Source organism: Taeniopygia guttata, chromosome 27 (genome assembly GCF_048771995.1).
Source record: "Taeniopygia guttata chromosome 27, bTaeGut7.mat, whole genome shotgun sequence".
Classification (NCBI taxonomy): Eukaryota; Metazoa; Chordata; class Aves; order Passeriformes; family Estrildidae; genus Taeniopygia; species Taeniopygia guttata.
Genome location: NC_133052.1, coordinates 2,120,866 through 2,146,035, shown reverse-complemented (window position 1 = coordinate 2,146,035; position 25,170 = coordinate 2,120,866). Strand labels below are relative to the sequence as shown.

Sequence of the window (25,170 nt, the reverse complement as noted above, 5' to 3'; positions counted from 1 at the left end):
CTTCCTTGTGTCTATTTTTACTGCTTTTTGTGACAGCCAGTTTGCCATTTAGGTGAATCTTCCTGCAGTGTGGCCAACAAAATACTAGCAGCAAAGAAGCCTGCTAATTAAAATCACTGCCTGTAATTTATAGCTGTGCTGTCTGTGCTCAAGGAGGGATGGAAGCAGAAATCGCTGCCCTCTCTGCAGAGGGCTGGTAGGCCAGCCTGGGGTCACGCAGCTGCTGCAGAGACCGGTTCCCTGCCCCGCCGATGTCCCTTGGCCGCGGCCATCGGGGATGCGGGGTTTTGGAGCGCGGGCGGGCCAGCACGCCGGCTGTCCCCGTTCCTACCGAATTCCCAACGAACAGCTCCCGTTCCCCGGGCATCTACCGTCCGGGGGAAGCAGCGCGGGGGGAGCCCCGGGGGTGCGGGCGCATCCCGGGCGGGGACCCGCATCCTCCGCCCGCCGAGCGGCGGCAGCGGCGAGGGGACGGCCCGAGGGCCGGCGGGGGCGGCTCCGGGGCCGCGGCCGTGGCGGCGGGGCCCTGCCCAGCGCCGGTGCCCTGCCCAGCGCCGGGGCCGCTCCGCGCCTGGTTGGTGCCGTCGGGGCCGGGGGCGCGGCCAGGCCGGGGCCGGCCCGGTAAAGCGGCGGCGCGGGCGCGGCGGCCCCGCACCATGGAGGGGCACCTGGAGCGCTGCAAGATCGTGGTGGTGGGGGACACGCAGTGCGGCAAGACGGCGCTGCTGCACGTCTTCGCCAAGGACTGCTACCCCGAGGTGCGGGAGGCTGCGGGAGGGAGGGCGGGCCGGGCTCTGCAGCACCCCAGCTCACCTCAGCTCACCTCTGCTCTCCCCTCCGTCCCCAGAGCTACGTGCCCACCGTCTTCGAGAACTACACGGCCAGCTTCGAGATCGACAAGCAGCGCACGGAGCTCAACATGTGGGACACCTCAGGTGGGCCGGGGGGTGGCGGGGGTGGCGGGGCCGGCCTCGTCCCTCCGACCGATGGGAGCCCCGTTCCCGGTGCCTGGGGCAGCGGGTCCGAGCCCTGGGAGCCTCCCGGGCAGCGCCGGGCTCTCCCGTGTCCCGCAGCTCTCGGTGCTGCACCGGAGACAGCGAACGGCGAGAGAACCGGGAGCGGCTGCGGTGGGGCCGGGGGGGAGCGGGGAGGAGGGAGAGTGCTGCTGGAGGAGGGAGCCCTCGCCTCGGGAGGGATGCCCCGGCGCTGCCACAGAGCCTCTGGGGTTCGCTGGCGTCTTTTTGGCTTGGTTTGGTTTTGGTGCTTTGTGTCCTCCCTTGTGGTTCTGCTCAAAGCGCCCAGAACAGCTGTCCCAGCCCAGCAAGATCTGTCCCAGACTTTGTGCCTGAGTTGCAAGAGAAGTGCGTGATGCAGAGCTAATAGAAATATTAGCATCCCACAAAGTTCACATGCACTTTGTAATTTACCTTTGGATGCTTTTGTACAGGCAGTGCAGCTGAATGCTGTGCTCTGCTGATGAATATACATTGTGTACTTGCTGAGGCTCTTTCCCCACATTCTCATAATTTCTGGAATCCTGATGACAAATTAAGTCCTCTCAGTGTCCAAGAGCAGTAGTAATGAAAACATGACCTAGGACTTTCTTTTCCTCTTGTTAATTCAGATTCCTTGCTGTAAATTTGCATTCATTAAATGACAGCTATAGGATTAGCATAGCTCTACCTAGAGTAGTGCTTTAATGAGTCTTGGACTAGCCCAAACATGTAAAATATGTTTGAGTCCTCTTCTGGAGCTTCCTGACCCAGGAGACCTTGCTTTGCTGATTTTTATTCCCTGGAAAAGGGAATTAGATTCAGCTTTGCTGGCAAGCTGTGAGCTGTGATGTGAGCTGTGAGGACACTGGCTCCTGGGGCAGGGGCTGGGGATGAAGCGTTGGCTCTCGGTGTGTGAGCAGGAGCTGTGCTTGAAGCACACAGTGGTGGTTACATGGAAGCCCTTGCAGGGTGGTTGCTGCTGGGCTGGTGCGTGTTTGGAGATTCTCAGATGTGGCCACAGTGAAACCATCCTGGCTGGTCCCGGGCTGCAAAGGGCTCCTTGAAGCTGCTCAGGGCGTGCCAGGACTCAGGGGTGGCTGACCTCAGGTGTCACTGGGGTGCTCATGAGTGTTCACCCACATCTTGTTCACCCCACGGCTGGGGGAGTTCAAAACTTGGGCTTGGGGATGTGGTGGGTTATCTTTGCGAGGCACTGAATGGCTTTGCTCTTGAGTATCTGTGTTTGATATAAAAAACTTCACCTTTGCGGGGTGTAGAAGCATCTTTGAAGCATTGCTTGCTTTTTAGGAATCCTCCAGAATGATCTGCTTTGGTCTTACAAATGTTTAAAGAGAAGGACATGATAAAAAGTCCTTTAAGAATGTATCTGGCACCTGCATCTGATGCTGTCACATGTTCATTTTTTCCCTTGCGACAAAAGATGTTTTTCCAATATTTGTCTCTGCAGCCAAAAAATAATGGACTTTGATTTTTTTCTCTTTTCTCCTGTGAAAAATGTCAAACCTTTTTAACAGCTTTGCTGTAGATAGAGTTCATCAGGTGGTTTTCCAGTTAAATTCCCTTTGATTTGAAATACACAGGAGCTAGTTCTTAATAAACAATCCTGCAAAGCACTTCACAGCAGTTTTCCCTGGTAATGAAACTGAAATTTTTAGCTGTAGACTGCAAACCTCTATTAAGTTTCCACTAGCCTTCAGAGGCCCTTAAGAATGGCAGCTTTGGCAAAAGAAGTTTTGCATCATAGTGAGTTGAACCAGCTGAGCTGAAGGGATCAGGAGTAGCTCATTGCCCACCCCCCATGAATGACAGGTAGTGGTGGGCACTTCCCCTTCTCTCTGGGCTACCTACTCTTTCTTTTAAGCTGATTTTCATGGAGGGGTTTATTGTTCATGATAAATTCCATCCTAGCAAGACTGAGAAAGGGCAATCCTGACATGAGGAGGGGAACACTTTCTATTTTAAATGCTCTCCATCTCTTAGATAAGTGATTTGAACTGAAATTCCCCGAGAAATCAGCAGAGACTTGGAGAGAAGAGGTGGATATTGTTTTTTACTTTTTTATTAATTTCCCTTGCCCCATACTTAGTTGAGGAAGCAGCTGGAGACTCTGGAAGCTGCACAGAGCAAGCTGAGCATCGCTCAGCAGTGGGTGATGGGGAAAGTGCAGGCTGGCCTGGAAAACTCCTTTATGATGCCTGAGTGTGGCTGCAGTCTGCCTGGCCACTCAGCCATCCCACTGGTCAGCCCTGTACAGCTCAGGGTGTTGCCTGCTCCCCGTGTCCTGTCATCCTGGTGGCAGCAGTGTGTTGGAAAATGCAGCTTTTGGAGCTGAATTGACCCCTCCTGCTAAGTGGCAAACACAGGCTGTGACACTGGCAGCTGGCAGGCAGGAGCTCTCATTAGAGGAATATTGACATCGAGTGCATGGAAGTGATGGAGAACTGAATGGTTCCCAATTTGTATTGTAACCTCTGATTTTCTTTAAATGTCTTTGAACTCTTTGTCCATTGACAAGGTTTTCTGGGGCTGGAGGGTCACTCTGGAGAGTTTCCAGCATTGAGAATCCTTTGCAGGGTGAAGCCTGTGGTGCTCTGGCAGGACAGATGTTGGGACTCTGCACTGACGCAAATGTGCCTTAGATCCAGGGATGTACCAGGGAGAAAATCTGTTTGTCCAACACGTGCTGGGTGCATTTTGTGTTTGTTTCCATTTGTGTGCCAGCTCGGGACAGATCATGGGAGTGAAATTGCTTCAGGTTCCATTTCACAGCACGTCAGGAGTGTCCCTTGCCTCCTGTCCCCCAGTGCTACGTGCTGTTTGCTGGAGCCTCCACTGAAAAGCAGTTTGACATCTTTGTCTGTGAGGGAAGGGGTGCAGAGCCTGGATGGGGTAGGCATAGCTGCAGCTCCAGGGAGTGACACGGTACTTTGCTGCTCTTGTCCCTGTTCCTGTTCTGGCAAATTCTTTTGGCTGAACACTCTCAGCGCAGAAACAACTCCTCTGCACAGGGCTGGTATTTTGTGGTGGGGGAAACTCCTGTTCAGTGGGAATTCTGGTGGCTTGGGAGTGCTGTTCCCACAGGGCTGGGAGCCTCCCAGAGCCGTAGTACCTGTGCCCGGACCCAGTGCAGGTGGAGGATGGCTGGGGATCATTAGCGATGCTCCCAAGGAGTGGGCGAGTTTCGAGTTCCGTGTGAGTGCGTCAGGTCTGGGAGGGAGCATTGTTCCCCCAGGCATGCAGGGGCAGGGAGCTTCTCCTCAGCGATGCAATACTTCTTTCCCCGTGGGATCAGGGAGTGTCCCCGGGTCTGCCCAGCTCCGGGAGGTCTGGAGGTGGAACCACTGAGGTGCTCAGCAGGTGTCTGGCAGAGAGCCTCCAGTGAGCAGGGTGCCCAGGACTGCCCTGCTGCCCAGGACTGCCCTGCTGCCCTGTGTATCCCTGTGCTTGGAGCGTGTCCCACCACTGCTGGCATTGCCAGTGCCCACGCTGGACTGGCCCAGTGCCCTGCCTGTTCTGCAGTGTTTCCCTGGCACTGAGAGCAAGCAAGGGGAGAGGAGCTCAAGCCATGCTGCTGCCCAGGCTTTACCCTGAATCTAGGGGGACTTTTGTTCTGTTTTCAATATTTATTCAATAATAATGGTGAAGAGCCTACACTGTACCTTGCAGCCTGGACTGAGTGCTTTGCTTTTGGCTCACCCTCTCTATCCTGGGAGGCTCTCCTGGTGTGCCTGTGGCCTCAAAGTGCAGGCAGGCAGAGCAGGGCGTGACCTGAGGCCTTGGAGCTGCTTGATGCATTTTTGCTGATGCAGATTCAGCTGCAGAGTAGAGCTGCCTGCTTCTGGTAGGGACATCTTTGCCAGTGCTCAGTGGGAGACCCAGGCTGGCACTGGCCCTTGCACAAGGCCATTGTTGCCTTGGAAAGCTGCTGGAGGGGACTGTCCTTTGTGGCCCAGCAGGATGCAGCGTGGTGAGGGTCGCAGTGCCTGCTGCAGCCTGCAGTGTTGCAAAGGTCAGTGCTGGGGTTCAGCAGTGCCCTGCTCAGCTGGGAGCAGAGGAGCTGTGTGGCTACCAGCCCTCCACAGCCGCTGTCTCTTCAGCAGATGTGCTTTCAAGACAAGAATAACGCTGTGAATTGCAAACCCCCTCCGCCTCCCTCTTTGCCTGTGCTCAGCAAACAGTCTGCCTTGGAATGGCCTGTGTGGGAACCCACAGGCTGTGATAACAGATCCTTCTTTTAAGGGAACTACTGAGGAATGTTGATGAGATTAGAGAGCTGAAAGGAGCTGAGTTTAGCAATGGCATCTCCATGGATGCTGTGGCTGTCTGTGCCTGGATTCCCAGCGTGCAGCTCCAGGATTGCCATGGCTGCCTCTCCCAAAGTGTCAGAACAAGCTCTGTCTCAGAAAGGCTTCAATGCTACTTGTGCTCCGAGGCACAGAGAAAATGTGGAGCTGCCCTTTCCATACCAAAAGAGCTCCTCCCATGCTTCCTGTTCAGAGAGCCTAAAACCAGCATGCTTGTGTTGTGCCTCAGCACAAATATGTAGTTAATCCTAAAAATACGTGCAGCTGGGTCACATTCTCACGCAGGTCAGTAACCAGTCAGACAGAACTTGAAAGGGTTGCAGCAGAAATGCTGATACTGAAGTGGGTGGAGGATGGACCTCGAGGAGACATGACTGGACAAGACAGGGCAGGGCAGTGCCCAGGAGGATCATCTCTGGGCTGTGCACAGTGTGCAGGGCATGCTGCAGTGCTGTGTGGCTCAGGGATGGAGGCTGGTTCTGCTCTGATGATCCCTGTGGCATCATCCATCCTTTGTCCACTACAGATCTGAGAGGCTGAAGCCTCTGTGGGGCCATGAGATGTCCTGGGAGTTATGGGGATGCTGAGGAACATTGCCTTTAGGGACAATTAGCTGACCCTGCTGGCTGCTGTGACCTTGTGGCCAAGAAAGGATGTTCTGTGGGGTGGGTTTGTTCCCAGCTCAGGTGCAGACCCCTTTCCCACAGCCCAGAGGTGGTCTGCTCTCTCCTATGCTCTGCTCTCCCTGCTCCTTTTGCCCCAGATTCTGAAGATAAAATCTCCACTCCATTAAACTTTCGAAGTGTACAGGCCCAGCCTTCCCTGTGGGAAGAAACCTTATCTGGCAACCAAATGCTTGGGGAGGGATCTGATGCCTGTGAACAGTGAACCTGAAATGTGCAGCACTGCACCAAGAGAATTGTGTTCATTCAGCCCTCAGCCCTGCTCCCTGAGGGCAGAGTGCGTGCTGGCTGTGCTGCAGGAAGCTGTTGCTGCTCTAGGTCCCTGTTGTACCCTGCAGAAAGGATGACAGGCAGGTTGTGGTGATGCCAGCTGTCCTTGTGACATGGCAAGAGTGCCAGGAAGGGGCTTGTGACCCCATTTGTCTCCCTGGTCAGCTGCTGCAGGCATGAAAAGGCTGGGAGAGCTCCTCAGCTGCATCTGCAGACCCAGTCCTGCCGTGCCAGACACCCCGTGGTGCTCCCCCAGGAGCCAGCAGGAGCTTCCAGGGGCTCCTCACAGTTGCTGGAGGGAGGTTTGCATCTGAGCAAGCTTCTCTGGACCACAGGTAGCTGCATATGTGAGGCAGGACACAGGAGTGTCCTCCACTGGTAAATCCAGCAGAACAGCCTCCTCCTGAGGGGCAGGCTTCAAGTAATGAGATCTGGAGAAGGGCCCAGAAGTGCCACCTCAGCCTATGCAAATACCATTCCCTTCATCCTGAAGGTGTGCCAGTTGGGCTCTTTAGTAATTCACTCATTTTTGTACATGCTTTGTAAGAATTAGGAGCAGAGGTTAATTATCCAAACTGATGAGCTGTTTTTTTCAGTTGTGCACCTCCCAGAAGAGTGTTCATTGTATGTCACAGAGCAGTTTCCTCCTTTCCCTATACTTCAGGGGTTTGCAGTGATGTTACACAAGCAAGACAAAGTTCAGCCAGGACAGGAGGTTGTGGGAGTCCTGGGGCTGTTGTCTTGGTCCTGCTTTGGCAGCTTTGTCCTCTTACCCAGAGCTTGGCTGAACCCTGGGTGGGATCTATCTGGCAGAGTGGACACCCTCTGTCATCTCTAGGGGCTGGTGCTCATCTGGCACCTCTGTGTGGGGTGGTGACCCCAAAACTCTTTGTTTTGTCAGTGTAGCCCTGCAGAAAGCTGGGATGAGTTTGTGTTTGGTTCCATGAAGGCTGCTCTTGGCAGTCCCTGCAGAAAGCAGCATTGCTGCCCCTTTGGGGAGAGTTTACAGTGAGCCCCCCAAGACAAGTGTGCTGCTGAGAAATGGAAGGTTTGGCAGTGCTCATCTCTGTTTTATGCCAGAGCTGGGCTGTGGGAGACCCTTGCAGAGCAGATCATGGCTCTGCAAGCAGTCTGGCTTTCCTGGGGTGTAAAGCCCTATTGTTGGATGGAGGGTGTCTGTGTGAGGAGGCTCATCATCTCTAGAACAGCTAATGAGGAACAAATTAAGATTAGCACCCTATTGGTATAGATGAAACAGAATATTTCCGTCCCCTGCCCAAGAGTGGCACTGAGCTGCACTGCCAGGCACTCCAGGATCTACCAGCCAAGGGGAGAGAGGAGCTACTCATGCTTGTATCCACCCCTGAATTGTAGATAACAATGTGAATTTGATTTTTAAGCTGGTTGTAGGCTTGCTCCAGTTCTCTCTTTAATCATGAACAGATGCACTTAGGTCCTGTTTCTTGCAGACCTGGATGCCAAGTGGGAGAATGACTCATGCAGTACAGGAAGGCTGAATCTGCAGACACACCAGCCTTGGGCTCCTCTCTGTGTTTGGAATTGCCAGACTGGGTCTCTGGAGTGTCTTGCTGGAGTATCTGTAAGGTGTCAGGTGCTCATAATCCATGAAACTGAAGAGCTTCAGTTGAAGGCTCTGGCTTTTTTGGGTTGCTTAGGTGAGGTTTTGGGGGGGTGTTTTGTTTAGTTTTTTTTTTTTAATTGTCATATGCAATGAAAAAGTAATAGATGCAAAACCTAGAAGACTAGTCACCCAAACAATTCCCTGATTCAGTAGAGATGTCTCCAGAGCAAACTGGGGATTACCCTGGCTGGGAGCAAGGCACTCTCCTGCCCCACAGAGCAGCGCTGGCTCTGGGTCCCCAGGGGTTTCTCTCAGTCTCCTGGGGTGGGCAGAAGCTGCTGCCCCTGGCTGGGAGCTGAATGCCAGCCGAGGTGCCAGGGCTGACTCCTGCCCTTTGGAGCTGGAGCAGGAAGTTAATGAATGTGAAGCAAATTTTGATCACATTTAAAAAGATAAGGTTCTTTACCTCGTGCTTCCCTCAGCTCCTCCTGCCAGCGCAGGAATCTCTCCCGCTGTGGTCCCAGGTGATGAGAGCAGGATTCCTGGCAGGATTCCTGGCAGGATTCCTGGCACTGGGGTGAGCCATGGGGGTCCTGTGGGGTGGTGGGGCTGCAGCAGCACTGTGGGCTCTGTGCTGAGGGGTGGCTGGCTGCTGAGGAGCAGCAGGTTGCTATGATACAGTTTGCTGTGGCAGTGGCTGTGCTGAATGAGCCAAAGCTGCCCCTACAAAAGGAGCATTCCTTGGCTGGGAGGGGGTAGATTTATCTGAAGTGTTTATGTAAAACTGAGAAGCTGCAGGGAGAGGATGTGCGTGGGAACGTTTCCTCCAGCACCAGGGCCCCTGTCTGGAGGCAGACAGCCCCGTGTGCATGGGGGAGAGGGCAGGGCTCAGATAAAGGACCGGGCTAATTCAGGCATGCGGATCAGCCCTGGATCTCCTGTGCTGTGCTGTGCTGTCAGCCCATGGCAAACGTGAGACTGAAAAGCCTTTTCAAAGGGGAGCTCAGCACTGCTGTGCTTGGTGCTGCCTGTGAAAGCAGCCCCGGGCTGAGCTGGGCTGGCTCATCTGGCTGTGACTCTGCCCAGGTGTGACTCTGCCAGGTGTGAGCCTGAGGTGAGGTCAGAAACCTCTGTGCTCTGGACACTGGCTCACCCTGGCTCACCCTGCCTGCCTGTCTGGAATCCCTGTCCCCAGAGCTGCCCAAGATGCCACAGGGACTGGCTCCTTTCCATTAGGGAACATGACTTTCCCTCTAGGAAGAGGGCTGGGCTCTGCAGAAGTCAGGGTCTGTTTCTTCTGTGCTGATCCCAACCCTTTCCCTTCCCAGTGACTTTGCAGGGACAGAGCCCCATCTCTCCCCAAGAGGAGCAGGGGGTGCAGGTGCCTTTGCTCTCCTGGGCTGGCTGTAAGAGCTGGAGACCCCTGTAGCCAATTTTGCTGGGAATCCAATTGCACATCAAATCCAGGGCACCTTCCCCTGGCTGCCTGGGAGTGGCAGGGGCTGGGCTGGTCCTAGCCCTGGGGCTCTGCTGTTGTTGGTACCATGGTTTGAGCTGGATGGCCAGTCTCTGGCACTGGGCAGGGTTTGGGAAGGCTCCACAAAGCCCTCAGCCTGCCCCATGTGGGTTCTGGGCAGAGGCAGGAGTATCAGGCTCTGCTCCCCAGGTGTTTGCAGAGCTCCTGCTGTGCTGGGGGACTGTGCCCCACTCTGCACCTCAGCTGGGAGCCCCTGTGCACACAGGACCTGGGGTTGGAGCTCCTGCAGAGAATCAGCCCGTTCTCCTCTGGTGCCCAGCCCAGGCTCATTTCCATCCTTCCTGAAACACAAGCCACCATCATCCATAATTCATCAGGTGCTGAACTTCATCAAGGAGCCACCTGACACCTGGGCTGCACCCTTCTCCTGGGGTGGGAAAGTGCCAGGTCCAGACATCCCAAGGAGCTGCAGCAGGAAGCAGGTCTGGCTTCCTCAGCCTAGGGTGGGCAGTCCTGCTTTTGGAGGAGGCAGATTCAGCAAGGACTCTGGTGTCTCTGTTTCCTCTTTCCATAAATAAAATCTGCTTCTCATCCCTCCAGGAAGTTTAAATCATTTATCTTTGCAATATAAAACAAAAACAGTGTTTTTAAGTAGCAGTGAGGTTGATTGCTCCATGACTGTTTGCTGAGATGTCTGCACTCACCAACAGAGTGCAGTGCAAATAAAAACGCTATGGCACTGTGACTTTCCTGCCCAAAATTTGCATTGAAGGGGTGTGTGTGTGCTCATGTGTGTACCAGAAGCCATGCAGGATTCAGGCTGGGCTCTTTGCCTGCTCACAGTTCCTGTGGAATGCAGAATCATCCACTTCCATTTATAGCTCATTCACCAAATCCTGTCACTTCTTTTATATACCAAAAAAATCTGACTTTTTCCAGCACAAATCCAGAAAGAAGGCAACTCATTTTTACCTGCCACAAATTCTCACAACCTCTGTCAGCAAGCTGTCCTGTATAAAGACAGCAAGGGAGGATAAAACCCAGCAGCAGCATTTGCTGTCTTTTCTCAGCCACACCTTTGCACTGCGAGGGATGCAGCAGTGGCATGACAAGTGATGGAATCCAGGCGTGAGTGTGAGCCAGGCGTGTGCGGTGCTGAGCCTCCTGCGTGAGCAGCATCCCCAGCAGCGCTGCTCCACCAGGGAGGGAGAGGAATGCAAAACTTGCTTCTTCACTGTGTCAGGGGGTAAATATAAGAAAACAAAGGCAAAATATCCGACTTCCATGCCTAAACAAAGGAACTAAAATCCTCTGCCAGTCCAACCCTGCTGAACCTTCTGGCGTGTGGTCACTGCTGCAACAGAGCTGTCTGCATGGTGTGGCAGTGTCTCCAGTGAAATGAACAGGGCTTATGTCTTTATTAATGTTCAGCTCTTTATTAAAAAGATCAGCTGGGCAGGGGGCTCGACACGGAGCTCGCCCCCGCTGTTGTGGCTTTCCCGGTAGCCGAAGGGGGAGAAGGCTGCAGAGTCTGTCCCTGGAGTCTCCGTGGCACACGGGTAGCCAGAGGTGAAGGGGTGTGCAGCCTGTATCTGAAGTAGCCGGAGGTGAAGGGGTGTGCAGCCTGTATCTGAAGTAGCCAGAGGTGAAGGGGTGTGCAGTCTGTATCTGAAGGTGTGCAGTCCGTATCTGAAGTAGCCGGAGGTGAAGGGCTGTGCAGTATCTGAAGTCCCAGCAGACCTGAAGTCCCAGCAGACCGTCCTCTCTCCTTCCCTCCTGGCACACAGGTAGCCGCAGGGTGAGGGGATGTGCAGAGCCTGCTGCCCAAGTCCAGCAGCAGCTCTCCCTCTCCTTCCCTCCTGCTAACACCAGGAAAAGCTGCTCCTTTGTTCCTGCTTCCCACAGCCCAGTCCAGTCCTCTGGAGGCTCTGGTGACAGGTCAGACACAGACCAGGGATGTGGTTCCCTTTTCCCCAACCAGCGCACCCATCCAGCCCCCTCCACTGGGCCCAGCCTTCCATTTAGGGGTGTTTTCATCCCCAAAACCCCCTCCCACGATTCCACTGGTCTCCCTATTTTGCATCCCAGTCCTAGAATGGGGGGGGGGGGGGTAGGTGATTCCCAGGAGCAATTAGCTCATTAACGTTACATAGTTCGAGCCAAGTGTCCCAGCAAGGCTGTTTTGTTGATGACACCCAGTTGTTACTGGGATGACAGCCGGTGCCTGCTGAGGGTGCTGCCCTCGCTGACCCCGCTCCTCTCCGCAGGCTCGGCCTATTACGACAACGTGCGGCCCTTGGCCTACCCGGACTCGGACGCCGTGCTCATCTGCTTTGACATCAGCCGCCCCGAGACCCTGGACAGCGTGCTCAAGAAGGTGAGTCCCAGCAGCCAGAGGGGTGCTCGGCCCCACCACGGCCGCCCTGTGCCCTCAGGGCTCTGTGGCCTTGCCTGGAGTTCCTGTGCTCTGCTTGGTCTGTGCATGGCGGACCCCCGGCCTGCCTCAGGGGTCTGTGTGGTGGTGAAGTCTCTCCTCCATCCTTTGCTTCCAAAGAAAACTCTGCAGCCTCTCGTTGTTCGGTCTCAAGGCAGTTTATTGCTGGTTATCTAAAAGATTGCCTTTGCAGGCTGCGGCTGTTTGGTCAGCAGCCCAGGCAGAGACACACACACTCCTGATACCCTCACTGCCTGGTGTCTTCTTCTCTCACCCTGCCCAGGGCTGCTGCTGTCTTTTATATGATATATTACGTGTTACATGTTTATAGTTTTTCCCCAATACCTACTACCTATGTTACAAGGTGCTTTTCTACTCTAAACCAATCCGTAAGTGCCAGCATCACCAACATGGAGGTAAGGAAGAAGAAGGAGGAAGAACAGGATCGGCCCACTTTCCTCCATCTTAAAACCTCTGACCCCCATGTACAAAGTAAAACCCCCCTGTACAGGTGCTAAAACCCCCCTGTACAATACTAAAAGGTTTTCCCCTCTACTTTGCAACTACTTCTACTATATTATCTAACCCTTTGTGACTGCTTGTTCTGCCTTCAAAGTTGGTAACTTATTCAATGGCTCAAACTCTGTGGCTGTGTGCACATGTACCAATGTGAGGGCACAGAGAAATGTTGGGCATTTGTTCTGTTTTCCATCAAGACCTTGGAGGGTACTATGGATCTCTGTCAGCAGAACCACCAATGCCTATGGATTGCCTGCAGCAGCTGGGAAGTAGCCCCTGGTGCTTGTTTCCAAGCAAGCAGAGTGCTGTTTTTTGGCTCTCCCCTCAGTTCAGCATCTGCATAGCAAAAAAGACAGCAATCAGTTCTCTATAGCTCGTCAACAGAAATGATGAGCTGTGGTGCTGAATTTGAAGTGAATTAATAGGATGAGATGGCACAATGCCACTGGCCTGGAGAGCAGGCAGGGCCCCAAGCCTGCCCTGGCACAGCTGAGCGGCCGTGCTCTGTGGGAACAGCTGAGAGTTTTCTACCTGCACCTTAGTGCCTTTCAGCACAGCTGATATTCCAGCTGGCAGGTCCCAGAGAGCCTCACAGGGCTGGGGATCTGCTTGGAGCATCCCTGGCTGGTCTCCAGTGGGTCTATTCTGTGAGAAGGTCCCACACAAAGCTTTCCTCTGAGGTGAAGTCCAGCAGCTCGGAGTGCTGCTCAGAGGAGTGAGGGTAAGTGGCTCCCTGATTGCATCCCTTGGTCCTGGCTGTGCCCTGCTTCCTTCCATTCAGGGAGCTGTGGTTCTGCTGTGCAGGAAAGCATCTGGCAGCTGCATCCTGTCCTGGGGTCTGGCATCTCACTTGTGACACTCGGAGACACCAAGGCATGAAAAGCACCACAGAGCAGCAGCTCCCGTGGCTGTTCTCCTCAGAGAGCCCCAGGGCTGGGATGGCCACAGCCTCAACATGCCACATTGTGCTGGCTGGCCTCTTGGCCTCTCCACATTTTGCCAAATGTTGTGCTGAAGCAAGTGCCTCTTACTCAGCTGCTGGCAGGGCTGAGAAGTGGATCTTTGTCTCAGGAGTGTCCTGGTGAGGGGACAAAGACCCTTCAGATAAATTGGTCAATGGCTCAGTGTTGGCTTCCAGAGCAGGTCCCGGGTACCAAGCAGGCTGGGTGGAGGGAGGGTGTTTCATGTGGATTCAAAGAATTCACTGCTCATCTTGGGAGTCAGCAGAATAATAATGCAAATGACTCACTTACACCTTAATGAAATATAAACCTCTCAATAATTAGGTGGGGCTGGGAATTATTTGTCTCTCTGTACACTCTTCATGTGAGTCCACCCTGCTCAGTGCATGCCTTTCCTTGTACAGCCTCACAGATGTTTTGAGTGCTGCTAGGCAATGTTTTCTTGATATGGTAACTTAAAATAAACCCTAAATCCCAGGGGATTTCTTAAGTGCCTCTGAGTAGATGCCTTGTTTCCTTTGGTGCAGGCTCACAGCCTCATGGCAGTGAGGAAAATTTCTAAGACACCATGAAGTTGAAATGGATTTTAGCTTGTGATATCAGGCAAATAAGGAAAATAACATTTCCTGTTCAAGCCTCAGGCAAAAATCCAGCAGAGGAAATCATTATTAATGCCTCCCCTCTGATGCCTGGGCTGCTGTACAGCATGTACAGTTGAAGGAGCAGAGGCATCTGAGGGAGGGCAAGCAAGCAGCTCTGCCTTTCATGCAGAGCGAGATTTCATGGAGTGCTGCCTTGGTTCTGACAAGTCTTGATAGCACAACAGGTTTTGGGCTGCCAGAGGTGTCAGTCGTGCAGGAAGAGGGTCACAGCTCTCTCCACAGACTAGGGAGCCCTGTGTCACCACAGAGGCTGTGACCTCTGCCAGGTGTGAACAGACCTTGTAGCTCAAATCCCTCACGTAAATTAGGGTGCTTGAATTCCAGCTCCAAAAGAACTGGATGCGTTCACTGGGGGGTTGTGTAGGCCTTTGGTGCTCTGTGGCTGCAGCACCATGATCTCCAGCACGCTGCCCAGGGGGTGTCTGAGTCCTGGGGAACCAACCTCCTTGGCAAGCAGATACTTGAAGATACCCAAGACAATCTCCTGATAGAAAAGAAGATTTTTCATATTTTGCAGTTGCTTTGGTCTGATACTGGTTAAATGACATTTGGGTGGTTCTTGACACTCCCTTCCCCACGAGGCTGTGGACACTGGGTCTGGTGGCTTGGTTTCCTTTCTGCTTCTAATTGCCCAGGGTATATGCTTAACCCTGAGTTATCATGGCAGGAAATTGCTAATTCCAAGGGACACTTCAGCTGTGGTAATCTCTATTTATTATCTGCTTTCTACTTCAGCACCACTAGATAAGTAACTGAAGCATTGACATGCTGATGGAGCCATGCAAGTCTCCCCCAGGGGAGGTCACAGGTGATGGATTTATTTACTGCTGCAGACACAGCTGACATCAGGCATTCACTTTGGGAGCTCTGAAAGGAGTCATTTATATAAAGGACATGGATGTTTGCCCTGGCCTTCTCTTGCCATTGCTTCAATTCTTAATTTCCCTGGCTATGGCTATGCTCTGAATATCATAATGTCTCTAAAAGGTGGTTCCCAGTAATAAATAGTGTGTGAGTGTGCAAAGAGCTCTCCACTGGCCGTGTTGACTCTTGGGGTCCCAGATCTGAGCACCAGACTGTGTGGCTGTTGTTTTCCCACAGCCAGGGCTGGCCTCCTGTGGCCTTGCAGAGGGGACCACACTTGGATGGGGCAGGTTTGCAGGGCATAACCTGGAACAGGTGAGCATGAAGTTGTCCAAGGGGAGCACTGACCATTCCCATTCTTGACCTTGGCAGTCATTAAAGAGCCCTGATATGCTAACCAGTATTTGAACAGTGTCACAACTGTTTGGAAAACAGTTTGGAAAAGCCACACACACCAGAGGCTCTCCTTTCCCCTGCAGTGGCAAGGGGAGACGCAGGAGTTCTGCCCCAACGCGAAGATCGTGCTGGTGGGCTGCAAGCTGGACATGAGGACAGACCTCAACACGCTGCGGGAGCTCTCCAAGCAGCGCCTCATCCCCGTGACACATGAGCAGGTGAGGTTGGGCAGTGCCCAGGGAGGGGAGGGTCTGCTCTGGGACCCACTGCACCCAGGCCTTGGTCTGCAGCTGCTTTGATCATAGCTCAGGGGCTCGGAGCTGCTCGTGTTTCCACCACTCTTGTCCCCAGCTCTGGAAGACCCTGACTTATTCCTGATGCTCTGCTGAGCAGCCAGCCAGTTAGTAGCCAAAAAAAGACGTTCCTCAAAGCAGGTGGAAGTGCCTGATTTGGCAAGTTGGACTGGCTAAAGGGGAGTGATTTCCTTCTGCATCTCCACTTCAGTGCAGCTCTTTCTGCTCCCAGTGATTCCTGCTTGGGTTCTGCGTAGGGACAAAACTGGAGGAGAGAAGAAACCATGGCTGAAGGGCCGAGGGGATGGTGCCAGTGACCTCCAGAGGAGCCAGCAGTGTCCCCAGGCTGGCAGCAGACCCAGACTCTGGTGCAGGGGCAGCTGCACTCTGAGCTGCTGCTGTGCCAGGCTCTGTGCTGTGCAGAGCAGGTGACTGACTGTCCAGGCAAGGGGGGTTGCCCAGGTGTCCCAGCTGCAGGGGTGGCACCGTGTAATGACAAATGGCAGTAACCCAGGGCCCAGTGCTCTGCTCAGGAGGCTGCCCTTACCTCTGGGGCTGTCCCAGAGCTTTGCACTGCTGTGGTGCTGCTGTGCTCCGGCAGGGCTGTGTGGGAGGCTGCTCTGTGGCCAGCAAGGTGTCCTGACCTTGTCCCTGTCCCTGGTGTGTCTCTGGCCTGCAGGGCAGCGCGCTGGCACGGCAGATTGGGGCAGTGGCCTACGCAGAGTGCTCCTCCAAGGTGTCGGAGAACAGCGTGCGGGACGTGTTCCATGTGACCACGCTGGCCTCCGTCAACAGGGTGCACAAGAACTTGAAGCGCAGCAACTCCAAACGGGGACTGAAGCGGGCGTCACAGATGCCTGGCAGGACAGACTTACTGAGTGACACAGAGATCAGGAAAGACCGAGCCAAGAGCTGCTCCATCATGTGAAAAGTGGGCTGTAAATATGTGTGTGTGTTGTCCATTTGTACAGTGACTGGCTGAGACAAGGGCGTGGTGCTGGCTGCAGGAGCCAGCCTGCCTTTCCAAAGCCTTTTTCTCAGTCTCTGGGGCTGAGCAAAGGTCCCAGCTGCAAGCAGGGCTGCACGAGTCGCCCTGCACTGTGGAGAATTCTGGGCTGGCTGCTGCTGTGCAGATTGCTTGGGATGAAGGAACCACTTGGCAGAGGAGTATTCGGGTGCTGGAAGGTCTGTGAGTGGGTGAAGCAAAGTAAAAGGGAGCGATGCCAGCGTGTGTGCCACCCTCCTGTGCCACAGCCCAGGCCCTGCCCGTGTGCAGCTGTACAGCTCACACAGTGTGGGGTGGGGGCTGCGTGGGACCTGGGCTGGAGGGAGCAGGGCCACTGTGAGCAGCAGAGTGCAATCAGGAGAAAGTATTCTTCTAATCTTCCTTGAGAAGGGAAATGATGTTTGAGGTGATGCTGCTCAGCCAGGTTGGACAGCAGGTGCCATGGAAGGTGCAGGTCTGGGCCAGAGCTGGGAGGGCAGGCATGCTGGGAAGGAACCTCACCCTGATGAGACACCACAGCAGTCCACCTCCTGCAAAGGAAACAGACAGATGTCTCTTCCCACAGCATTTCAGATACTCAAACTGCATTTGAAATGCAACCAAGTGGATCTGGCTCTAAGGGAGAGGTGTGTCCCACTAGATGCACCCTGAGAATCGTGGTTCCCTTCAGCAAGCAAATGCCCCTGGGGAGCTTTGCTGACACCTGGGCACTCCCTGTCCTGCACACATGGCTCCCAACAATAACTGCAATAACAATCCATATCCTGCTCCTCACCCACTCCCAGCTGCAGATTGTGTTGCATGGTGCTGTGTTTGTCTGGTATCGATGAGAAAAATGCCTTTCTGCATATCTGCACCCTGTCTCTGCTGTGGCAGTAGGAGAGGAGGTGCTCCCTGCCCTGTGCCTTGCTGTCTGGCCTCTTCCCAGCACCTCCCATTGCTTCTGCTGCCCCCTCTGAATGCCTTTGATGACAGTATTAGCCTGGGCTTAATGTCACATGGACACTTTATGGAAAAATAGAATCTGCTCTGTTGCCAGATCCAACTGTGTCTGTGGGCTACAGGAAAAATAAACATGATTGGAAAATCTGTGGTGCTTGGCTGTTTGTTTTTAAGTCAAACCACACATCCTCTCAAAACCTCTTACTGCCCAACTTACCTTTGTATCCTAATGTCTCTCTAGCTCTTGAATACACTTGTGCACCCCCTTCAGTGAAAAACCCAGAGGACTTATCTGCATGTATTCATTTTGGAGCTGAAACACCTGCCTTGAATAGGCTCTCCCTCTGTCCCGACTCCTGAAATGTTGTGCAGCATTTGCAAGTTGTGCCTGATTCAGCAGCCTGAGCTGCCAGGAGCTCTGTCCTCACTACAGCGATAGCTTTTGACTCAGTATTTGTGTCTGCTCTCACACCCAGGTCTTAGGCTGCAGCTGCACAGTGGAGGAGTTTTGGGGAATGGGAACTGCTGATTTATCAGGACAAGAAAAGCTCCATCAGTGACTGGACACTTGTGCTGTGTGCAGGTTGCAAGAGTGCGAAAATTCCCAGCTGCAGTCTGAGAGGAGGAGGAACTGAGCGAGGCAGTGTGTTGAGAGCAACCCTCAGCATCTTGATGCTTTTCCTGCACGCTCTAGGTTCCCCAGAGCCCTTGCAAACATTGTTGAACAAAACCAGATCCCTGCTTGGATCGTAGCAGTCAGTGGCTCACGAGAGTCACTGCCCACTCCTCAGAACCTGTTTGCATTCTCACCATCCCCATGTCACACAGCCACTGTGGCTTCCTTCTTTCCACACAGCAAGTGCATTCCCTTTTACTGTGCTCTAGCAGCTTTCAGGCTTTTGAATTTAATGTGGCAGTCTCTACAAAAGCAGGTTGAATTTAATGTGGCAGTCCCTACAAAAGCAGTTTCTGGGTCACTGATCAGTTTAAACTCGTGCTGGCTCTACCTTAACTTGTTAGCTCGCCCTGTAAGCAAATCTTAGTTCCAGGATCCATCCCGAGGGGCTGTGGGGGAAAGAGGACAGAGCACAGTTCATGGAGCCCTGCAGCTCAGTGAGGCACTCATGAGCAAGGCTGGTTACAGTCAGGGGAATCTCCAGTGCCACAAGATGCTCCCCAGTAAGGGGAGTAGGACATGGAACTCTAAATTGCCTCAATGAGGAGGCAGCTGCATTCTCCATGGTCTTCCCTCTGCTTTCCACGGCCACGTGAGCTCTCCCATGCACACCCAGTGCCAGAAAAGCAGCTGCTGTTTGGGGTTACACAAAAAGGATGGGATCTTGAAATCTTGTTCTGATTTCGTTAATTTATTTTCTGTGCTGGAGGGAAGTGTCATTTCTACTCACCTTGCACCCCCTCAGCACAGCTCTAACTAGATGGAGACCTGTGGTATGAAAATAATGGTATTGGAGTGAAAGTAATTTGTGCCCAGCTACTTCAAGAACAGCCAAAAAAAAAGATGAAAAAATATTGTATCAGCCATAAAAAGTGCATTTTGCCAGAGTGAGCAGGACCAGACTCAGATGCAGATATGTCCAGAGTAGGTTTGGACACAGAAATGTGCAGCTCATGAGAAGGTAATGAAAGCCAAAATGCAAATGCTGCCACAGCTGAGCTGAACCCAAAGCATTCATCTGTCACTCTTCTATACAACCCAGACATGGACTGTGGGAAGCCTTGGGCTTGTGCCTTCAGAGTGGGACTGAATTCTGGGCAACTGGGACAGTGCCCCTGTCCCCTTCTCTGCCCCTCCTCAGAGGACTCCAAGCAGCCACAATTCAGCACGCAGCTTAATATTCTGGCACTTGCTTCTCCACCAGCTTTCTTGTCTAATAAAGAGTGTTTGGACTCCCACAGTAGCTCATTTAACCAGACTTTTCAAAGGAGCTCCTCTCCCTCACTCTCCGTCTCTACAGAGGAATAAACAAGACAAAACAGGAAGCAAAATCAAAAGAAGAATAGAAAAGGCAAAGAAAGAATAAAGTCTGAAGCAGGAAAGGAGAGCTACAGGACAGATCAAATGAATCCATTGTTGGGTCCCTTCTCCTCCAAACCTAGCCAGAGCCTGCTGGGAGAAGTTTGGGAGTCTTTTGTGTGTGTGTATACATACATACACACATACATGCATACATACATACATACATATACATATACATAGATATATTCTCCTATATATATATATATGAGAATATATATATATATAAATATAATATATATATACATATAGATACACTATATATATATATATATAAATAGGAGTAGATAGAAAAGTAGATAATGGAAATTTTGGGATTGTCAGCATGGGAATAGCTCCAAAGCACCTGCTGAAGTTAGTGGCAGGTAATTTGGGATAAAAAAAGCAGCAGCAGATGTGTGGGGGATGTAGCCCTGGCCCTCACTCCCAAGCATCAGAATTCTGTTCAAAAGCACCAGGTAACCCAAAAATGTCAGCTACAAACCAGGCAGCTCTCTGCTGAGTGCATCAGTGCTGCTAACCATTGCAAAGCCATGAATTTATCCTTAAAGCCCCTCTAGAGGTGTTTCCCATGCCTATTTCCATCTGCCCTCTTGCCCTGCCTACACCCACTCAGTTTGTGCCTGGTAGTAAATGTTTGCTCTGTGCAGCTTCTCAAGCTGGGCTTTTCCCTTTCCACCTGGCCTACCCTAGGGCTTAATTCTGGGTTTGAGGTCTCTAATGAATCACCAGTCATTTGGTATTTATATGAAAAGTGTCAAATTCTCTTTCAGAAAGAAAGAACAGCAAGAAAGCTCTGCAGGCACAAATAGGTTGAGGTTCTACTCAGACAATTTTTTTCAGAGGCTCCTGGAGTGCAGGGCAGTTCTCCCTGTCTGTATCCCCTGGCAGGAGTTCTTTCCTGTGGAACATGGCAAGCACAGAGATCCCACAGCAGCTGCCAGTCACAGGAATGAGGGATATTAAGCACAGTTCTGGTTCTTGGCTTCTTTTCTGTCTCTGTCAAGGTCGGGATTGAAGCATTTGAGACAATATTTCATGTTCAGACTTGGGTGTTTATTATTACTTATCTATGTTCCAAGTCTACAGCATTCTACTAACAAGCTACAAAATGGATAACTATCTTTCTATACAAGGTCTTTTAAGGCTAAACTATCCAATTAAGAAATGAAACCTAAATTATTTTCACTTTTAACCCAGTAACTGATCACTCGAAATCTGCAATGCAGGCTTTTCTGTCCAATTACACAGAACCACCCAAACCCATGGAGAAGAAGGTGGAGAAGAAGGTGGAGAAGAAGGTGAAGAAGAAGGACCAGCCTCCACCTTAAAACCTCCATCTTGCTTTATATCTATTACTATATTCTAAAACCCCAAACTCTAAGTTTTGCACCATGTGATGTTACACACTTCTAACCAACTCCAGCCCCACAATCCCAGTTCTGTCATTCCATTTTGGAAGCTTCTCCATGGCCTCAGGTCAATGTAGTGCTCTCCTGGGCGTCAGTGCCTGGCAGCACAGAAAATCTGAAACTCTCACATCCAGGACTCCAACAGCACAGGACCAGTTTCACCTGTTTAGGCTCAGATGAAGACCAGGTCAGAGCTCTGGGAGGTGCTGAGCGTGAAGGAGACGTGGCAGGAGATGATTTTGGCTGTGGGAGCAGTGCTGATACTGCAGGGTGGGGCTGCAATTTCCATCTGCATATGGATGGGAAGAGAGCAGTCCAAGAATCCAGCAAGAATCCATTCTGACCATTAAGCTTCCATAGTCATGAGGAAAAGAAAATGTCAGGCAGAGCTGCCCAGTTCAGTGTGGATCTGAGGCCACAAGCACAGAGGAGACACCTGGCAACAGCCCTGTTTTGTTTTTCAGTGATTTCTACCATAAATCTTTTTCCTCTGTCACATCCCCTGTTCCAACCAGGTGCTCAAACCTCCTACGTAAAAAATGACAAAGAACCACTGATGTAAGGTGAAAATAAGCTGAAAGTGAACCACCTGTCTTTTCCATGTGTTTACTCTGACCCTAGCTGATTTCTACAGCTGTCAATTAATCACTTAATTTCATTTAATCAATCAACCCATTGTAATCAATTGCAATGAATGTATGTATGCAAAATGGCAAATGCTTCCCTCAGAAAGGGCCTCAGGGGAGCGTGCTGTCAGCAGCCATGCTCTGGAAAGCTTGTTTCATTTATATAAGCCAATAAATACAAATGCTGAGGACTTCAGGACCTGAATATTAATGCAGGTAATTAAACATGTTTTTTTCTGGCAGATGATTTTATGCCAGGCCCTGGCCTGGACAGGCTCCATGAGCAGAACCTCCTCCCTGAGTCTCTCGCCTGCATTGCATGAATAGATCCTTGGCCCTTGGTTTATCCCCACAGAAAGGTGGGAAGGGGCACAAAGGACATCCTTAGGAAAGACAGTCATGGGCAAGACACAGATAAAATTTCCTCCTTCTTTTTGACTGTGCTTGTTAATATCAAGGTGATGGAACAAGCCCAGCGTGATTTGAAATTGTAATTGAGCCTGAGCCGTGGTTCCTGCTGCCCGTGGTTGTGGTGTTCATGGGCAGAGCAGCCCCCAGCCCTCTGCACTTCACCCTGGGACCCTTCCCAAGGAAATCTCACCCAGGGCAATTCAGCAGGACTGGGCTTGGAGCACCTTGGCCACCAGAGTCCTGCTGGGCTCTGGAGTGCCACCTCCCCTGCATTTCTGCTGTGACATCTCCATTGCAGCCACCTCCATTGCATTTCTGGTGTGACATCTCAATTGTATTTCTGCTGTAACACCTCCATTGCATTTCTGGTGTGACATCTCAATTGTATTTCTGCTGTAACACCTCCATTGCATTTCTGGTGTGACATCTCAATTGTATTTCTGCTGTAACACCTCCATTGCATTTCTGGTGTGACATCTCAATTGTATTTCTGCTGTGACACCTCCATTGCATTTCTGGAGTGCCACCCTGCATTTCTGCTGTGACACCTCCCCTGCATTTCTGCTGTGCCACCCGCCCTGCAGCCTGCAGTAGTGATCCCTGGCTGAGAGGAGCAATACGGGCTTGGGCTGCTTTGTTATAATCCTCTAAAATTTTGGAGAGTTAAAGAAATGCCCGTCAGGTCAGGGTAAATCTGTCTTCACCCATGTATGTTCTCCCTACCCCAGTCAGATTCCCAGTTCCTCTTTTCTAACAGCAGAAAACATTTTCCTTGCTGTGGGAGCAGGGAAACTACAAGCCCTGTAGTCTGGGTGCTAGAGTCAAACTAGGATTAAGAAAGGGTCAGTGGTTTTCAGAAAGCTGCCTGGTGATCAGCAAATTAATGAGCTGCTCCCACAACCCCGAGCTGTCTGTGCAGGCTCTGCCAGCAGTGCTGTCATTAGTATTGCCAGCACACACTTGCACAGATGCACTGCTGCTTGCTTGGCTGAGGGTTGAGACAATTCACTCTCCTTTCCCCCTTCTCTGCAACTCTCAAGAGAAATATTAGCTGCAAGACTCACCACACAGATCTCTCTTAAATTCACTGTATACATAGGAACTTTATAATTTAAAAAATAAAATTAATATTTCTGTGCTTGGCTGTTCTCAAGGAATGGGTACAGGACTCTGCATGATGCACTGAACAGCCTGCACCCCTTATGGGGAATGGAACTGAGTTTTCTCCTTGCAACAAGGGAAAATAGATTTTCTTCATTTACTAATCTAGAGAAAAAGTCTGGCAAGGAAAAAAGGCATCCTAATGGGCAATGGGATTGGGTGCATGAGCTATAAAAACTTAGTTCCCCAGAGCAGCACCATGAATGCAGCTTTTCCACAATCAGCCTCTGCAATTCTGTGTGTCACAGCCCCCAGTCCAAGTGAAGGCTCTGATTCCCTGCCTTGACAAATAACCACAGCCACCAGGTGAGGAACAGGTTATAGAGAATTATTTGATGGTTTTCCTCACCCACACTTGGTTCCAGCCACGATGACAGTCTGTCAGTACTTGGCTCCTGGTGAAGCTTCCTCTTCCTCTAAAATATAAATTTTGATCTGTTTTTCTAATCCTGAACTGGTTCGAGGTGCTTCTCTCACCAGTACTGATGATTTTTCTGCAAGAAATTTCTTTACCTGAAATAGAGCCTCAGTAAATCAAAGTCTTTCAAGCCAGGAATGAGAAACATGTCAGAGTGCAAGCAGGGCAGGAAAGCCTCCACACAGCTCCTAAGAAAGTTTCTGGAGAGGTTCTTATGAACAGGGGAAGAGGAACAAAGGAATTACAAGCGGATGGGAAATGGCTGACCCAGCATCCTACAGGGGTATAAATAGCTGCCCTGATTCACTGCATTCCCTTTGGACCAGTCTGCCCTTTGTCAAACCCTGCCTGGTAAGTGCTTGAAAAGGATCTTGGCAGCAGCTCTGGCAGCTTCAAGAGAGGCTGATTTTAACTCTGGGATTTCTTCCTTTTCCGCACCTTTGCAGCACGAGGGCTCCTGGAGCTGCTGTGGCTGCAGCCCCGGGCCAGCCCAGCCCAGCTCAGGCTCACCACAAGCTGTGCCCACCACAGCTGGAGCTGAAATGCTCTGATCTGGCCTCCCCCTGGCATTTCAGCAGCATCCCCCAGCAGGACACAGCCATGTGCTGGTGGCTTTTCTGCCTCTGAAAGCTCGTGGAGGTTTTCTGGCACAGTGAGACACGTTTGGCTCTCCAGCCCACACAGATGCCCACAGCTTGCATTTGCTGTGGCTTCCCTGAGTCCCCAGGGCAGGGCACTGCTCAGGGTTTGGAGCCTGCTGTGCAGGTGTGTGTGCAGCTTGCAGAGCCCTGTGGACACAGCTGAGTGCACTGCACACACCTGCAAGGGCCATGCCTGGAGATGCTTTGGGAATGAGGCAGAATTTGTATTTCTGGACTTTCTGGTTCACAGGGAAGGGAATTTGGAGGCTGCTCGGGCACAGTCTCAGATTTCATCGGCTGATCCAGGCTGACAGAACAGGCTGTAAACGAGGGGAGGGCAGTGACTGCATCCTGCCAGATGGAAGCACAGCACACCTGGGACAGCTGGTTCTCCAGAGAGGCAGAAAATTACCTGTGCACCCACACAATTTTTTGTTGAGCAGTAGCACAGTCCAGCAGCTCCAGGGAAGCATCTCTCACACTGCATCCCCACAGGGAGCAGAAGGAAAGAACTGATCCTCTGTGAGCACAGCCTTTCTTTTGGGCTTTTCACCCACGAATTAGGTACTGACCTGGGGAAGAGAAAAAAATCCAGTAAGATCAAAGCTTGCAGTAGCCAGACTTGTAGGTCATTAAAAAAAAAAAAAAAAAGCTATCAAGAGTTTCTCCTTCAACCTTTTAATTTCTGACAATTTCAGTACTGGAATTGTTCCTCTGCAGCTGGGTTAGGGCATAAGGATGTCACCCTAACATCCAAAGCCCATGCCAAGACAGATGAGTGCCTTGAATTCTTCTCAGGCCTTCAGTCCCTCTAGGAGCTGAGTGCTGCAGGATTCAGCAGGGATGGCAGTGAACAAGGAGGAAGAGAGAGCCTGGCTGCTGAGCTGAAGGTGTGATTGTGTCACATCCTGCTGTATGGAAAAAAACTTGGTGTTCTGCTGAAAATCTGAACTTTACAGTAAATCACCTCCTGAAAGCTTTTTTTGGTTATTTTTTTGTTGTTAATTAGACGTTACAGCAGCCCTTGACACATGAATAAGCCACAGGCTGTGGAAC

The 25,170-nt window shown here is 51.7% G+C and overlaps 1 protein-coding gene across 2 annotated transcripts; it reads left to right on the top strand.

The window, feature by feature from the left end:
• Positions 1–234: 234 nt before the first annotated feature.
• Positions 235–17,557, top strand: RND2 (Rho family GTPase 2). 2 transcript variants are annotated; one of them, XM_030256375.4, is made up of 5 exons: positions 506–758; positions 848–935; positions 11,600–11,709; positions 15,253–15,387; positions 16,142–17,557. In XM_030256375.4, exons 1-5 carry the CDS (start codon positions 657–659, stop codon positions 16,388–16,390), a joined length of 684 nt encoding a protein of 227 aa, XP_030112235.1. In that variant the 5' UTR covers positions 506–656; the 3' UTR covers positions 16,391–17,557. The 2 variants fall into 2 exon arrangements, with proteins under 2 accessions (XP_072775096.1, XP_030112235.1); XM_072918995.1 differs by lacking the exons at positions 15,253–15,387; positions 16,142–17,557 and adding an exon at positions 14,645–14,934 and having other exon boundaries at positions 235–758.
• Positions 17,558–25,170: the final 7,613 nt, after the last annotated feature.